The 17,201-nt window shown below is 44.4% G+C and overlaps 1 protein-coding gene and 1 long non-coding RNA gene across 6 annotated transcripts in view; one reads left to right on the forward strand and one right to left on the reverse strand.

Moving 5' to 3' along the window:
- Positions 1-10,276: 10,276 nt before the first annotated feature.
- Positions 10,277-11,040, reverse strand: LOC309517059. Its single transcript, XR_014213137.1, has 2 exons — positions 10,968-11,040; positions 10,277-10,824 (listed from the first exon to the last, which is right to left on the reverse strand). It is a non-coding gene; the product is annotated as an uncharacterized lncRNA (long non-coding RNA).
- Positions 11,041-11,095: 55 nt separating this feature from the next.
- TMEM86A (transmembrane protein 86A) overlaps positions 11,096-17,201 on the forward strand; it is a 44,325-nt gene continuing 38,219 nt past the window's right edge. For all 5 annotated transcript variants that reach the window (XR_014212943.1, XR_014212944.1, XR_014212945.1 and 2 more), the window contains exon 1: positions 11,096-11,247. Coding sequence is in view for 1 of the 5 variants with exons in the window: in XM_082195236.1 (XP_082051362.1) it covers positions 11,227-11,247 (21 nt within the window). In the remaining 4 variants the exon portion in view is untranslated. The remainder of the gene's footprint in view (positions 11,248-17,201) is intronic.

A 17,201-nucleotide genomic window follows, 5' to 3' on the forward strand; every position in this document is an offset into this window, starting at 1 on the left:
ACTATGTGTTTTCCCAGTTTACTGCACTGGCCTTCTGTTGGTTCCACCTGCTGCTTGTTTTTCACTCCACTCCTTTTCATTTGAGTTTGTACAAAAGTATCAGATGATCCCCACGCTAACTTAGATCTATATATGAGCTATATATCTATATATGCCATCTCGGAAGCAAGCCACGTTGCGTTTCAGCAGGGTTTGCTCCCAAGGAAGTGGGAACAGCCCTCAGTAAGCTTTACTGGCAACTTAAGCCATGTTGGATCAGACCAAACGCCCATCTAGTCCAGCATCCAGTTCTCAAAGGGACCAACCTGCTTCCTCTGGGAACCCCACAAGCAGGATCTGAGCCCAAGAGCACTCAACCCACTTGTGTTCTCCAGTAATTGGTATTTAGAGACATGCATACTCTGATAGTGGAGGTAGAACACAGCCATCATGGCTGGTAGCTATTGATAGCCTTATGCTCCACAAATAAGGTCTGCTTCTGCAGATAAAGACATGAGCTTCAGAGGGGTCCAGGTTTAATTAGAACTGTAGATTCAAAAACCGATGTAGGAAGGAGGCTGCAGGCAGAGGTATAGTATGAAGTACATTCCAGAGGCCATAAAGATGGCTGCTGTGTTCTGCTTTTCACCATCAGATCCTGAGGGTGAATTTGGCTACATCTGTCCAGAAATCTGATCCCCTTTCTTTTGTTCCCATTACCAGGCTATGAGGTGCTGAATAAAGGGCACCGTTGTTCCTTTTGTACATTCCTCCTCTATTATTCAGGACCTTTATTCATACCACCTTTCTGAAAGGAACTCAAAGAACTTTTCTTGCGTATAGGACTCTATGGGGCAGATTAGGGTATACAGTGGTACCTTGGGTTAAGAACTTAATTCGTTCCGGAGGTCCATTCTTAACCTGAAACTGCTCTTAACCTGAAGCACCACTTTAGCTAATGGGGCCTCCTGCTGCTGCCGCGCTGCCGGAGCATGATTTCTGTTCTCAACCTGAAGCAAAGTTCTTAACCCGAGGTACTATTTCTGGGTTAGCGGAGTCTGTACCCTGAAGCGTCTGTAACCTGAGGTACCACTGTAATGTAACCCTGCAGGTTTTTCATTCCAAGACTGTTTCAGTACGTATGCCACCTATTTGACGGCTTCTGTGGCATCGCAGGACTTTCACCAGCTGCTGCAATCCTTCCTGGACAGAGTTCGTGGGCCACTCTTGTCTGTGCTCTTCACTCTCGTAACCTCTACATTAAGAATACTACAGTGCATTGCGTGCCTTTGCAAGACCTATTGGGAATTTCAGTTAGTTCAAAATTCAGCAGCTAGGTTATTAACTGGGCCAGCTGTATGAAACAAATAAACACTACTGGCCCCTCATCTGTTTCTGGGAACAATCCAGAGAGATGGTGCTTTCCATGGAAGCCAACTTACCACAGAAAAGCCTAAGCTGCTTGGGATCTGGGTACCTAAGGACCACCTTTTGTCACATCAGCCTGGCTGACCACTTTGTTTGTCATCAGAGACAGTCCTCTCAATTCCCCCACCTGCACCTGAAATTAGCTGTGGTAAGAGAGGAGGCTAGGATCTAAACCAATGGCTTCAGGTTACAAGAAAGAAGATTGCGACTAAACATCAGGAAGAACTTTCTGACAGCAAGAGCTATTTCAACAGTGGAACAGATTCCTATGAGAGGTGGTGGACTCTCCTTCCTTGGAGGTTTTTAAGCAGAGGATGGATAGCTACCTGTCATGGGTGCTTTAGTTGAGATTCCTGTGCTGCATGAGGTTGGACTAGATGACCCTTGGGGTCCCTTCCAACTCTACAATTCTACGATTCTCAGTCTTCTTCTTCTTTTTAAAAAAACCTTTTTATTTAATTAAGAACATATAATTTAATATGAAAATAAAGAAGAAAAACCAATACAATAGAATAAAAATGAAAAGTAAGTGCGCGCACACACAGAGAGAAACAAATACAAATTTGGGTTATTTCAGTCACAATCTCTGAGATAAACAACAATAATTATTAAGGTAGTAACATATTAGATAGATAGATATAGATATAGATATGCTTTATTCAAAAATATCAGGATCTTGTCCTTGAGGTGATATTCTCACTTGAAGCTGAAAATTTACTAAGAATTCCAAATAGTAGCGTATTTCACAGGAGGCATTTAAACATTGTTTTCATCATAAGTGTCTGCAAGGGCAGGGAGGAGTGAAGTGGCTGCTGTCTCCACTCCATGACATGCAAACCACTATGCATTGCATGATTAACATAAGTAGCGCAATTCTATTAATAGCTTTTATCATTGTTAGTATTCTATAAATGAGTGTGCATTTCTTATGGGATGGTAAATGGAGGTTTTCAAAACTACTGCAAACCACCCCATCATGCCATTATCACAGTGGCCTTTCTACAATGATTACATATATGAATATAATTGAATATAATTGAAAAACCATTTATTATTATTTTTAAAAAATGAAGTGCTCCTTTTTTAGGTACAGGTCCATTTAACTGGTAATTTTGACTAAAGTTCAGCTCTTGAAAGCTTCAATGTAGGATTCCCCCTCCACTTTTACCGCATCAAGGAACATGCACTCCATAGATAAGTCAGGCAACTTTATAGGACAGAAAATATTCCGCACCAATGAAGGGAAACCTCTGGCCCTCCAGGAGTTTGAACTCCAATTCCCACCCACCCCAGCATGGCCAATGGTCCAGGATGCTGAGAGTTGCAGAGCCACAACATCACCCTTCCTATTTGACAATGTATCAGTGTCCTTCCAGTATTATTTCATGGCCTGAGTTCATGTGATCCAGATGGTAAACTGTCATGGCATTTAGTACAGCCACATCCTCACTGCCAATGCTAGTGTTAGAGTACTGCATGGTTCTCCTACATTAGGGATGGAGGAATCTTTGGTCCTCTAGATGATGCTAGGTGTTGTACAACTCCCATCAGCCCCAGCAACCATGGCCAATGGTCAGGGATGATGGGAGTTGTAGTTATGGAATATCTGAAGGGCCAAAGATTTCCCACACTTGCCCTAACTTGCCCTTCCTCCTCTTTGAGGAACCCTGTGGAGTCCTCCCACTCTCTGGATCAGCTGAAAGCCCTGATATGTGGACATTCTCAAATCAGTTCACCAAGGAGTTAAAACACCTGAAATTGTTAGTAGCACGCTGATATTTATACCTCTTCATGTTCAGCCATTTGGCCCTGATCAGACTGGACAGCTGAATATAAATAGGAGGCAATCCCCTTCGGCGTAATTAATTGCATCCACAGCAATAATTTTATAACCAAAGGAGGATGAAAGCAGATTGATTATTGATTCACTTTCTGTAATTGTTGTTTTGGCTTGTATATTTTCAGCAATGCTATTAGCATAGATGTTGTGTTCTGTGTTTGTGATAAAACATCTTCTATGCTGATGTAATCCACTCTTTTTCCTATGCTTATGCATAGAAAAAAAGCAGACTCTCAAATTCTATCAAAAATTATCAATATTACCCCAAAGATGTTAAGCATTACAAATATAGGGATCTCTAGGTGGGACAGCAGAGGAGAAGAATGTTCCACTGTGAAAGCAGAAACCCATGCGCTGATGCAACGTTCGCCTTAGCGCTATGTTTGATTTAATGGTAGTGTAATTGCACAGAAAATGAGTCTTTATTTGTAGATAATTCTCACATATCATGGTTAACACAGGCGATTTAGGATTAGCTTAGTTATTGGGATGTGAGACATTTTCTATAGGGAGCAACTACAGCAGTTTCACATCTGAACCTTTAAGTCAAGGGCTCTAGTTTATTACCTTTTTTGCCAAATCAATTTATTATGCCTTTGTAGCTCTGCCACAAAGCTTTAACTTGACTGGGCCCTCCATTCTGGATCAAGTGCAAAGGAATCCCCACATGGAGCACATTGCAGTAATACAATCTTGAAGTAAACAACACATAAACTACTGTAGCCAAGTTTTCTCAGTCCAGGAACCATTGTAGCTGTTGTACAAGTCACAGCTGATAAAAGGCACTTCTAGCCATTGAAGTGATCTGGGCCTCCAGAGACAAAGCTGGATTCAGAAGCACCCCCAAACTTTTGAGGCACCTCCAAGCACTTGACCTTTTTTCGGACACGGGAACCACTCGCCCACAGAGCCTCTGACTTGCCAGGATTCAAGCTCAGCTTGTCTTTCCTCATCCATTTCACCACTGTGTCCTCTCCTGATTCAGATGTTGTGAAGAAACACAGGTGAATGTTCTCAGCAGACTATTGGCACCTTGCCCCAAAGCTCCTAATGACTACTTCCAGCAGCTTCACATGGATATTAAAGAGCATGGAATGTTCTCTTACAGATAGCAAATTCCATAATCTGACTTGTTCTGGTGTGGCAAGAGCCTCATTTAAGCGCTTCCACCCAAGGTATCTCAGGTATTGATCCACCCTAGTCTGCTAAATTAATGTGAAGTGGTTGGAGGCAGACTTTATTAAAGCTCCACAATGGTGCCACAGTTCTCTGTTGCTATGGAAACCAAGCTGTGGGAAGACAAAAAAATAAAATAATAAATGGAGACCCAAAGCATCAGCTCTCTTCTTCTTTCTCTTTTTCATGTGATGTTCCCATGGGGACGGCTGAAAGCCTCATGGATGTATAACCATGAGAAAAGTCTAGCAAGGCTCCACGGAAAAGAGCAAGTCTCGGATCTCTTTGTCAGTCACCCACAGCTGAACAATCAGCAGTATTCTTTGATTACGGGGGGGGGGGGAGAGAGAGGTGTCACACAAAAGCCATTAAGTCAGGCGGGACAGACTTTGCGTGCCGAAATGATACTAATAACGACAGAATGGCTGCTAATAAGACTAGCTTCACCATAGCACTAAAGAAGCTTGGTGCAGTTTGTTCCTGCATCAATTATCATATCTGGCAAGAAGTCCTGATCCTAGCAGATTTATGGCTAGTTCCTGGGATGTTGCTGGAGCAGCATTAAGTTAGAAGAAATGCAAAGGAAGTTGGTAGCCCTGTTAGGCTTGTTTTGTATTGTGCCATCATGGAGTGCCAAGGGACAGACACAAAGGAAGGGCAGATTAGATTTCAAGTCAAAGAAACGGAAATAGTAAATAATAATGATAATAATTAATGATAGCTCTTTTCGAAATCCTAGGTGAGCTGCTCCTGGAGACCTATATTCATGCACATGTGTTTTGAGCAGACCTTGAAAGGTCATTTCAAATCCAGCCAAAGCTAAAGAAATCAAAAGAGTCTTTTCCTCCTGACTGCATGGCAGTAAAAGGCCCTCTTCAAAACGGCTCTGTTTCTCTCTGACTCAAAAACACCCCTATCCCTGCACAGCTGAAAGGATTTTGCTGCTGAGCACAGACTCTGGCAAAGAGCCTGAAGCTCATCTTCTATCGCCACTCTTTTCTAAAAAGTGCTCCTCCCCGATATTTCCTTTCCCCTCAAAAAATAGGGCTTGCTTGCTGCACCCTGCAGCCCAGTGACTGAGGCAGAGTTATATACCAGGCTCTGGAAGGCCACATAAAGATGTCAACTCAGGCAGTTTCAAAAGAAGATCAGACCAATTCATGGAGGCCAAGGCTCCTGTCGGAGGCAATATATGCTTCTGAATGCCAGTTGGTGGAAACTGCAGGAAGGGGAGAGCACTGGTGGCACTCAGGTCTTTGCTTGTGGATTTCCCATGGGCACCTGGTTGGGCACACTGAGAACAGGATGCTGGGCTAGATGGGCCTTTGGCTTGATGCAGCTGGGCTCTTCTGACATTCACAGAGAGCCAGTGTGGTGTAGTGGTTAAGAGTGGTAGTCTCGTAACCTGGGGAACTGGGTTCGCGTCTCCGCTCCTCCACATGCAGCTGCTGGGTGACCTTGGGCCAGTCACACTTCTCTGAAGTCTCTCAGCCCCACTCACCTCACAGAGTGTTTGTTGTGGGGGAGGAAGGGAAAGGAGAATGTTAGCCGCTTTGAGACTCCTTCGGGTAGTGATAAAGCGGAATATCAAATCCAAACTCTTCTTCTTTTTCTTCACAGAAGGAGCCAGTTGGTACCCTTGTTCTCTCCTTCCTCCCATCCCACAAAGTGTATGGCATTTTAACATTACACTGAAAGTGAGGGCTGAGCTGGTGCAGCGGCAGCAGGAGGCCTCATTAGCTAAAGTGGTACCTCAGGTTAAGAACAGTTTCATCTTAAGAACAAACCTCCGGAACGAATTAAGTTCTTAACCTGAGGTACCACTGTATAACGGGAGTGGGCTTTATGATCCTGGAAGATGTTCATGAGGGCCAGTTCTAGGGTGAGTCCTAGTACCTGTTTAGTTATCTTGCATATCTCTTACAGGACTGCTGTCCAGAAGGGCTGAATTTTAGGGCATTCCCACCACGTGTGGAGGTATGTGCCTGTGGAGGTGCAGACTTTCTAACATCTTGGTGAGGTTCCTGGGTGCATCAGCGCCAGTTTCCATGGTGTTAAGTACCACCTGTAGGTGAGTTTCAGAGTGAGTTCCCTTCTTTTGGATAATATGGACTTAAAGGGAGGTTTGGAACACATTCTAGTCCACTGAGTGGGGTTAATTGCAAAGCCTATGCCGTGCTCCCATTGTTCTTTGATTGTGTCAAAGGGGTTTGTGGGATTTTGGAACAGTATTTCGTATATTGTGGATACCATCCCTTTACCGTGTCCCTTTGCTGTCAGGAAAAGGTTTTCAAGGTGGACAGGGGCCTAGTGGCTGCTGATTTTACTGCTGGATTGTTTAAGAAGGCATGTAGTTGAATGGTGTGTTAGCCAAGGTATTTGGGTGTCCCCTAGTTTGTCATGTATTTCTTGTTTTGGTATAGTGTGGGTTTGTTGTTTTTGTACAAGTCTTTTAGACAGTGTAGGCCTTTGGCTTGCCAGGTTTTTACCTGGAGATTTTGTGCTGTGTGTTGGAATAGTGGGTGATAGGTCAGGAAGGTTAGCGGGGAGGGGGATAGGTTGCCTACTCTTCCCTTCTGTGTGAACCTGTTCAGTGTTGTGGGGATTTACTTTAGTTTGTTTTGGAGAAATGGGTGTGCTGTTGAGGGGGTGTTTTTGATGGTTTCTCTCTCCCAGTGGACCCATCTCATCTTCTCGAGCATACGGAATTATGTGGCGTACTTGGTTGGCGATGTCATATGATTCTGTGTTGAGGATTCCCCATCCTCCTTCTGAGGAGGGGGGGTGCAGGTATTTGGGGCTCATTCCTGGCTTTTTGTGTGAGCAAATAAACAAGTATAGTTTTCTGCCACTTCTGGAGTTGGGTTGGGGGAATCCAGATTGGGGTTGGGGGTTTGGAATAAATAGGTTAGTTTTGGAAGGGTGATCATTTTGAACACAGCATACTTTTGTGATTATGATGATGAAATCTAATTGCGTCACAAAGGGCTGCCACCTTTGGCTTTAGAAAAGGGAATAATTACATCCACAATTAATCATTTATATGATGTAGGAGGATGATTAGACAAATTCATGAAGGATCAGGCTGTCGTTGACTGTTGGCCATTATGGCCAAGCTCTGCCTCCACAGCTGGAAGCAGCAAAGCTTCTGAATGCCAGTTGCTGGAAACTGCCAGAAGGGGGCGTGTTCTTATGCTTGGACCCTTCATCTGTGTTTCCCACAGACATCTGTTGGGACATTGTGAGAACAGGATTCACTGACCTGATCCAGCAGGCACTTATGTTTTTAGATTGGAGGACGGGTGAACATATTTGCTTGGGTGACTCCTAGATCTGTCAGTCATGGAGGAAGTTAAAAGGCTGTGCCTCAATTGGCCAATTAAGTTCTCCTCACTCAAGAGCTTCAGAAGAAGGAATATGTGTCCAAAAGAGGAAATACCATATTTTTCGCTCTATAAGATGCACCAGACCATAAGACGCACCTTGTTTTTGGAAGAGGAAAACAAGAAACAAAATATTCTGAATTTCAGAAGCCAAAACAACCAGAGGGATCGCTGTGCAGTGAAAGCAGCGATCCCTCTTGCCGTTCTGGCTTCTGGGATAGCTGCCCAGCCTGCATTCGCTCCATAAGACGCACACACATTTCCCCTTACTTTTTAGGAGGGAAAAGGTGAGTCTTATAGACAGTGGCGTAGCGTGGGGGGTGCAGGGGGGGGCCGGCCGCACCGGGCGCAACATCTGGGGTTAGGGCAAATCCACGGGTTAGGGGGCGCAAATCCACGGGTTAGGGGGCGCAAATTACTTGCCTTGCCCCGGGTGCTGACAACCCACGCTACGCCACTGCTTATAGAGCAAAAAATACGGTATGTGATTTAACATTCAAGGGCTGATTTTACATTTGTCACTTGTATTTTCTTCTAACTTCACAACATTCATGGTTAATACATTTTGCATCTTGCATCAAATACACTAAATATGATGTAAATGTCAAACATCCAGATAAGTTCTAGAGAGGTAGCCCTGTTAGTTAGTTGCAACAAAAGCAATGGTACATTAAGGACTATCACATATTATTTCATAAGGTTTAGTGGGTGCTTCCAGACAGGGCTTTATGCCACAAATGGAACATTCAGGTCAGGTCCAGCTCTTCTATGAGCATGACTGGCACACAATCATCCTTCCACTTTGTTTTTTCAGCCTTAGATTATTATTTTTCTCCATAGGTATTCCACTGTTTCCCTCCCATACTAGTGGGAGGTCCTTTTCTTTCTGTGCTCAATTTTCTAGCCCTTCCCCCCAGTCATTACTCATCCCCCCTCCACTACCTGTTCCTGGTCTGGGCAGGCATGCATGCAGGTAATTCTGTATCTGTGCACATAGACATTTATTTCCCCAAAAAGTTGGCAAGAGCAAATATTTCAAGCCCCTTGGCTATCATGTTTCACAATGGGCAAAATGGAATCTTGTACTTTTGTGGGGTGGGGGCAACACCCATTTCCATTGTAATAATACAGAAGTCTTGCACAAGACTGATGTTGACCTATACTGAAATCCTGATCAAAGTGCCTTGCACAAGACCTCTATATTAATTTTTTCTAAGACTCTATGTACTGCTTTTACAGCCTCTAAGCTAATCCTCCCTGTGTGCTGAGATATTGCACGAATAGGTCCTCTGAACTGGGGCAGCATCCACAACATGCCTTAAAAGCATCTTTAAAGCAAACGCCTTCCTGCAAAGAACCCCGGGACCTGTAACTTGCTTAGGGTCCTGGGAATTGTAGCTCATTGAGTAAACTACAGTTCACATGATTACTTGGGAGGTGAAACTATGACTATTAAAATTGTATAAACGTGGTTTAACTGCATGGTGCAGGTGCACCTTTAGGTACCAGGTGAAAATGTTCCTATTCAACCAGGCCTTTGGCCTGACACCCTTTTAAATGTGTGTGTGTGGGGGGGATTATTGGTTTGTTTTTGTTCTTCTTCTTAGATATTTTGTGTTTTTTATATTGTATTTTTATGTTGTAAACCGCCCTGAGATCTAGAGGTGAAGGGTGGTATACAAATTTAATCAATAATAATAATAATTAATAATAATAATAATATTGGTGTGCCTTCAGCATATGGCATTTGGTGGGAATAGGCAGACTTGTATTGTTTAGGTTGCCAGAAGCAAAATGGCTAAGTTGTGTGTTCATGTGAGGAGTAAATGGATGCTTGGGCATAGCCTAGAGGGGGGCAGGGAGGGGCAGCGCCCCCCATCAATAAATATAAATAAAAGTACATAGCTAACTGAGGTTCTGCCACCACCCAACAAAAGACCTGCCCTCCCAACAAAAGGCCTGCTCCCCCGCAAAAAAATCCTGGCTACGCCCGTGAAATGGAAGTAGGGGTAATGTCGCTAGGTACTGCCCGTCAAAATGTCACCACCACCCTGCAAAAAATGTGATAATGAGCTTCAACAAACTAATAACTGTGGATGTATAAAGGGTTATTACTTAGCTAATTTTCCAAAGTAAGAGAAAATCTGTATGAAATGTAAAAAAAAAGAAGAAAAAGTAAAAGATGGCCTTCTGATGCTGACAGTGCAAAAAACTTGTGTGCCTGAGCAGCACTGATTTCACAATAAACCTCCACCTGGAAGCACCCTCTGTTGTAACCAATGCCAGAAACTTAGAGATATCAATCACAACAGAGTTGCTGAAACCTAATGCCACAATGAATCTGTGAGTCTTGAAGATGCCAGATATGAATTTATATCAGGACATGAATGCAAACAAAGCAAACAAAGCAGATAGCTATACACACCTAGAACAATCTGGATACTACAGCTCAGCACAGGACCATAGCACATGTATGATTATGATTTATTGGAAGCAATTCTGAGTTCAATAGGACAAACTCTTCAGAACGCATGCGTAGGGTTACAGCTTTAATACAGCACTTGCTATGTGACATGTTGCACCATTCCTAAATGTATTTCCAGTACTGGGTCAGATGAAAGCATAAGAAGCAAACAATTAGTAGATTATGGAAATTGTCAGGGGAAATGTGCAATTGTAACGCCAACTTTCTGAAATTTAATTTGGGAGCGAGCTCCGCGATCTCAGAGGAGCGTGAGTAAACATGCTGAGTTGGGAAATAAAGATGGGGAGACAAAATATTATTCTCTCTCTGCCCCCAAGTTTATCCTAGGATTTAGTACGGATACGTACTAAACAGCATACAGATAGGCGCCGTTCCATCGTGACCCTCACTCGTGGATCAGACCTCAGTGACTGTTGCATTTTCCAAACTCGTAGCTTGACTTTTCTTCCCCACAGCCTGTCACCTGCTTGTTCTGTTGCTGATTTTGTCATGGTACTCGCCAACTTTGGATAAATTTAGGACCTACACTGCCGCTGAAGGGACGATGGGAGAAATTTGGAGCCAGTGAAAAAGAAAGTCGATTTTGCTGGGTATGTGTGTGTGTGAGAGAGAGAGACGGCGGGGGGAGAGAGGCGGGTTTCACATAGGGACAGCCCCCTGCCCGGGGTCTGCTCACCAGCAAGTTATCTCTCCGGAGGAGGGGAGGGAACGCGCACGCTGAGGTGCCGCCCCCAGCTCCCTTCTCTCCGCGCATTCGCTCCAGCCATTGTGACGTCACTGCGTTCTAAAAAAGAACCGAGAAAACAATCTGCATTGAGAGAAATAGATACAGTCCGGGTCCTATTTAAAGGGGAAGCTCTGGGCACCCCGGAGTCGGATCCAGCTTTATAAACAAAGGCGAAGGAAGGATTGCGGGAGAAGCCTCCTCTGCAAATATGGTGTCGCCGGTGACAGTGGTGAGTTCCAACAGCCAGCTTTTTAGTAACTGCCAGGCGGGTGGGGAGAGCAAAGGGGGACGACACACACACACACACACACACACACACGCAAGTATAAAATCAAGTGTCAAGATTGCAATAATTGCTGCCTCGGGAAGCGAGCCCTGCAGATTCGCGGCTGACGACTTCACAATCGCTTCGGGGTTTTTATTTGGACAGGTAGCCCGCTGCCAGAGAGCATCTGACCTACGCTGGGAATCCTGTCCCCATCATCTGTGCCGGCTCCTAGAGTAGTCCCCCGCCACCCCGTAGCACTTCCATCTCCTTGCCCTTTTTCTTTTTTACTCTCTCCTCCCGCCTCCCTCCGTTGCTGGTAGCAAAATGTGGCTGTGATGGCGGTGGAAGAAGGGGGGGGGTAGAGATTGGAAAGGGGGAAGAGAGACATCACGACCGGATCGGTCGTTGCTGTACATAGCAAGCGGTGTGGGGGCGTGGGGAAGAGGAGGAAACCCTGCCAAAAGTCAATAGGATGAAAACATTGGGCATGTGACTAGGAAGCGTGACTTTGTTGATTTCGCTCCTTGGGGCTTGCCGGCAAGGCACCGTCTGATTGATGGAGAAGATTGCGGGTGGGAGGGATTCCAGTTCACCTCCCCCTTTCTCTGGCGCTTTCCCCCCTCGACTTGCTTTGCTCCGGAATTGCTGGAGGATGGCACCATGCTGCCAATCTGCCTGCCTGTGTGTTGCTTGCATGGCCCATATATATGCGCGTGTGTAAGGCATGTGCCATTCCCATTACGGATTTCTGATCCCCGGGTGGGTGCCCTCTGGGATCGAGGAACAACAGTGCAGAGAAATCAGCAAGCTTTATTTTTGCTTCTCCCCGCCCCCTGCCCACTCCGCAGCTAATAAACATCTTTGTCCGAATGCCATTTAGACTGCTGAAGATGTTTTGAAAATAAAATGAAAATAGGTAAATCTATAGGTATATCTAAATCTTTCTCTCTACATACATATATGTGTGTGTGTGTGTGTGTAGCAGAATTTTAATCTGGAATGAACGCAGCTATGACTGATTGATAGATAGGTTGCTGAAGCAGAGTGATGTAGTCAAAAGCATGCTAGAAGGACGCAGGAGACCTGGGTTCAAATCCATTGCTATCCATGATGCTTACTGGATTTCTAGTACACAGAGCTGTTGTGAGGATAAAATAGGATAATCCTTTGCAGCGCTATTATTCTAGGAAAAAAAGGTGCAGGAGCTCACCATGAATGCCTCCCTTGTTCTCTTATAATGGCAATAGTGCCCACCATGGGTGTAGCCAAGGGGGGGCAGCTGCTCCCCTCGAATCAATAAAAATCAATAAAAATATATAGCAAACTGAGGTTCTGCCCCCCCCCAAATCCTGGCTACGCCCATGGTACCCACCTGGAGCAGAGTTCCATTGAATTCCAGATGAAAAAACCCCTGATCCTAGGTAGGAACATAGAAAGCATCAAGAGCAGTATTTCCTACACTGACCACCAGCATCTCTCCAAGGTGTTAGGCAAGAGCCTCTCCCAGCCCTACCTGGGACCTTCTGCATGCATCCATCTAGTTTGTCTGTCCTAACCGCAATACGGGACACGGGTGGCGCTGTGGGTTAAACCACAGAACCTAGGACTTGCCGATCAGAAGGTTGGCAGTTCGAATCCCTGTGATGGGGTGAGCTCCCGTTGCCCAGTCCCTGCTCCTGCCAACCTAGCAGTTCAAAAGCATGTCAAAGTGCAAGTAGATAAATAGGTACCACTCCGGCGGGAAGGTAAACGGTGTTTCCGTGCGCTGCTCTGGTTCGCCAGAAGCGGCTTTGTCATGCTGGCTACATGATCCGGAAGCTGTACGCCGGCTCCCTCGGCCAATAAAGCGAGATGAGCGCCGCAACCCCAGAGTCGGTCATGACTGGACCTAATGGTCAGGGGTCCCTTTACCTTTACCTAACCACAATACAAAAGGCATTTCATTCCAAATGAAATTAAAACAGGTATTGTAGTGACTTCACTCATTGGGCACTTGAGGATGTGTGCTGTTGTGGCGAGAGCAGACTTTCCCAACCCTGGATCACCAGATGTTGTGGGACTACAACTCCCATCATCCATGACCAGTAGGGGAATGATGGAAATAGTAGTCCAACAACATCTGGGAGTGCAAAGTTGAGAAAGGCTGAGCTAGAGTGTTGGGCCTTGGGAGACCAGGGTTCAATTCCCTGCTCAGCCACGAAGCTCACTGGCTTGATATTGGGCCAGTCCCTGCCCCTCAGACCAGCCCTACCTCATAGGGTTGCCCTGAGGATAAAATGAGAGCAGGAGAACCACGTACACTTCCTTGAGGTTCTTGGAGGAAAAGTGGGATAGGAATGAAATAAAATTGTGATTAATACCTTCTTCAAAGTTACGTGCCTCACTTTCTGATCTTGATGCTCTTTAATACCAGATGAGTGGTTTGGAGGTCAGCAGGGAAATGTTATCCGTGTGTGACAAGAGACTTTATTTTTATTACTTCATATATTCAAGGGCTGATCTTTGCCACAAAAGCAGGTTGTGGGACTGAGATCTGGTGAAGTTACTGCAGGGGGTTCCACAGGGATAATATTTATCTCTGCAAAGAAACAAAGTGTTACCTCTTTGTCCTTGGGTACTGGTAAGAAGACCGAAAGATAATGTCGTTTTCATGTTACCTTGATTAATTTAATTATAAGACTCAGTGATTATCATCTGCATTACTTTTATACCAGGAGGACAAAAGTGACAAATTTAAAATTTAGGAAGATTTTGAAAATTAGGAAATATTTTTACTGTTGGGATAGTGTAACATATAAGTAAACGTCTTAAGCACAATTTGGTACTTCACTAGAGTATTTCAAGTAAAAGCTGAACAGGTGTTTGCCTTAATTATAAGGCATGTTTTGCTCACTTCGGCAGCACATATACTAAAATTGGAACGATACAGAGAAGATAAGGCTATTTATTTATTTATTTATTTATTTATTTATTTATTTATTATGCCGCCCTTTGTCCAAATATCTCAGGGCAGTTCACAATATGAAAATACAAAATGAGAACACAAAATACATAATAAAACAAAAACTAACCAATGACCCCCCCCTCCCCCAAAACACATTTAATAGGCCACAAATATTAATCAGCCAAAGGCCTGGTTATAGAGAAACATTTTTGCCTGTTGCCTAAAGAGATGTAATGAAGGCACCAGGCATGACTCTCTGGGGAGAGCATTTCACAAATGAGGAGATGCTGTAGAAAAGGCCTGTTCTCATGTTGCCACCCTCCAGATGCCTTGTGAAGGAGGAACACGAGGAAAGGCCTTAGATGATGATCACAGGGTCTGGGTCTGTTCATATGTAGAGGGGTAGTCCTAGTGGTATTGCAGTCCTTAAATGAACTTTTGTTGTTGTACAAACTGAAGCACATACACAGCTCATACTTTAACGTTCCCCCCCCCCCATTCAGCACTGCCAAAACCTGATATTATGAAAATCATGGGCCAGACTGCTGACTGGCCCCTTTAATTGGGTTTGTTTTAAAGGGAAAGATAAATAGACAGCACCCGTCCTGTATTATGAAACTGTATTATGAAATTGGGAACCCTAACCAGATCCTTCTGGTTAGTATAATGCCCTCTATTCCGTCTGTGTATTGGAAGGAGATAATACTTTTTCTTTAACTGAATACACGGTGATGTTTTTTTAATGTGGGAATGAAGTGAAATGCAGCCTATTTTACTGGTGAAGCTTCAGGCCAAGATTTGGCCCTTGTGAGCCTGAAAAGCCTTTTCTGTGTCTTTACCTCATTGCCAATCTTCTTTTAGAACCAATAGAAGATTGTGCCAAAAAATTACTATCTGATGAAGGAAAGGTACAGATTATCTCTATTTGACCTTTCACCTGCCTGAAGCAGCTTGAATTCTTTTTTCTCTTTTCCTCTGGACATGAAACACCTGGTTATAAAACATTCTATTCTCTGAACATGACTTATGTAGGCTGGAACTGGAGTTTTTTGCAGGTAGATTTTTGTGGCCGTCGTAGGTATCTATTCTTGTCCCTCATTTTTTCTTCTGTTAGATCTCTTGCTCCTTTTACTGACCAACTTTTAGACCACAATGACATTTAGTAGCTACAGAGCTGGCATCACTGAGCATAAAAGTATGACTTATTTTCGAATAAAGCATACAGAGGACAGCACTGCATATTTTCTGGTAAAACAGATTTGGCAACTGTAATGTCCAAAAGTCCTTGAAGGCTTATTTAATCGTTCATTTTTATTAGGTGTCTGAAAACTGTGCTCAGTACCCCAAATATCTCTAGGGATAGTAGATAGTTAAAATAACTTTTTAGAAAAGCCCTGCTGGAGCAATCTAGCCAAACTAAGATACTTTGAAATGTAATGGGACTTACCTCTGGCACTTTGAAAAAAGATAGATATACCTTGTACCATTTTATGAAGACCAGGGTTGCTTTGAGACTTTGAGTCTTGGGAGAGATACTATTTCTATAGTATAAAAATACTCTTGATAGTGCTGTATCCTGCCATAGTTCTTTATATCTCAGACCTTGGGCTTTAGTGTGCTGGCACCTGCCCTTCCAATGAACACCAGGCAGGTACCTACACCATTGACATTTAGATACCTGCTTAAAACTCACCTGTTAAGCCTGGTTTCCCCTGAGACATTGTGTTTGTTTTATGGATGTAATTTTCTTGTTACGTTTATGTGTGAGTATCTGGAGGCGGCTGGAGGATGGATGGAAGCTAACAGATTGAGGTTGAATCCTGACAAGACAGAAGTACTGTTTTGGGGGGACAGAGGGAGGGCAGGTGTGGAGGACCCCCTGGTCCTGAATTGGGGAACTGTGCCCCTGAAGGACCAGGTGCACAGCCTGGGAGTCATTCTGGAGGTCAGTTCTGTGTCCAGGGCAGCTGTCTACCACCTCCATCTAGTACGCAGGCTGAGACCCTACCTACCAGTCTGTCTCACCAGAGTGGTGCATGCTCTGGTTTTCTCCCACATGGACTACTGTAATGCTACCTTTGGGGCTACCTTTGAAGGTGGCCCGGAAACTACAATTAATCCAGAATGTGGTAGCTAGACTGGTGACTGGGAGTGGCTGCTGAGACCATATAACACTGATCCTGAAAGACCTACATTGGCTCCCAATATGTTTCCGAGCACAGTTGGTGCTGACCTTTAAAGCCCTAAACGGCCTCGGTCCAGTATACCTGAAGGAGCGTCTCCATACCCATCATTCAGGCCAAACACTGAGGTCCAGTGCTGAGGGCCTTCTGGCGGTTCCCTCACTGCAAGAAGTGAGGCTACAGGGAACCAGGCGGAGGGCCTTCTTGGTAGTGGCACCTGCCCTGTGGAATGCCCTCCCACCAGATGTCAAGGAAATAAACAACTATCTGACTTTTAGAAGACATCTGAAGGCAGCCCTGTTTAGGGAAGCTTTTAATGTTTGATGTTTTATTGTGTTTTCAATATTCTGTTGGGAGCAGCCCAGAGCAGCTGGGGAGGCCTGGCCAGACGGGTGGGGTATAAGGAATAAATGTTGATGATGCTGTTCATGATTTTTTCTATTCGTGTTGGGTGTATAGAAATGTTTGAAACCAGCTAAATAAATAAAACCCTGGCAATACCTTCCCCCTCTTACTATAGATTTACTCAGAAGTAAGTTCTGTTACAGCAAAGTTCCTGCTTATTTCTGCTGCTCTCCATGGTTGTCCTCACTCCCTTTCTTTCAAAGCAATTTCTTCTGCTGCAATAAGTTTCTGGGTGTTCACAGTTTCACAACTGCACTCATAACACCCCCCCACAAAAATTACAGAACAATCATAACTCCCAGCTGCAGAACAGAATGTAATGGAAGATCCAGCACCGGCTACAAAGTGTGTCCTGTACAGAGCAGGAATGCCAACATCATACT

Source organism: Podarcis vaucheri (genome assembly GCF_965113315.1).
Source record: "Podarcis vaucheri genome assembly, chromosome: 1".
NCBI lineage: Eukaryota > Metazoa > Chordata > Lepidosauria > Squamata > Lacertidae > Podarcis > Podarcis vaucheri.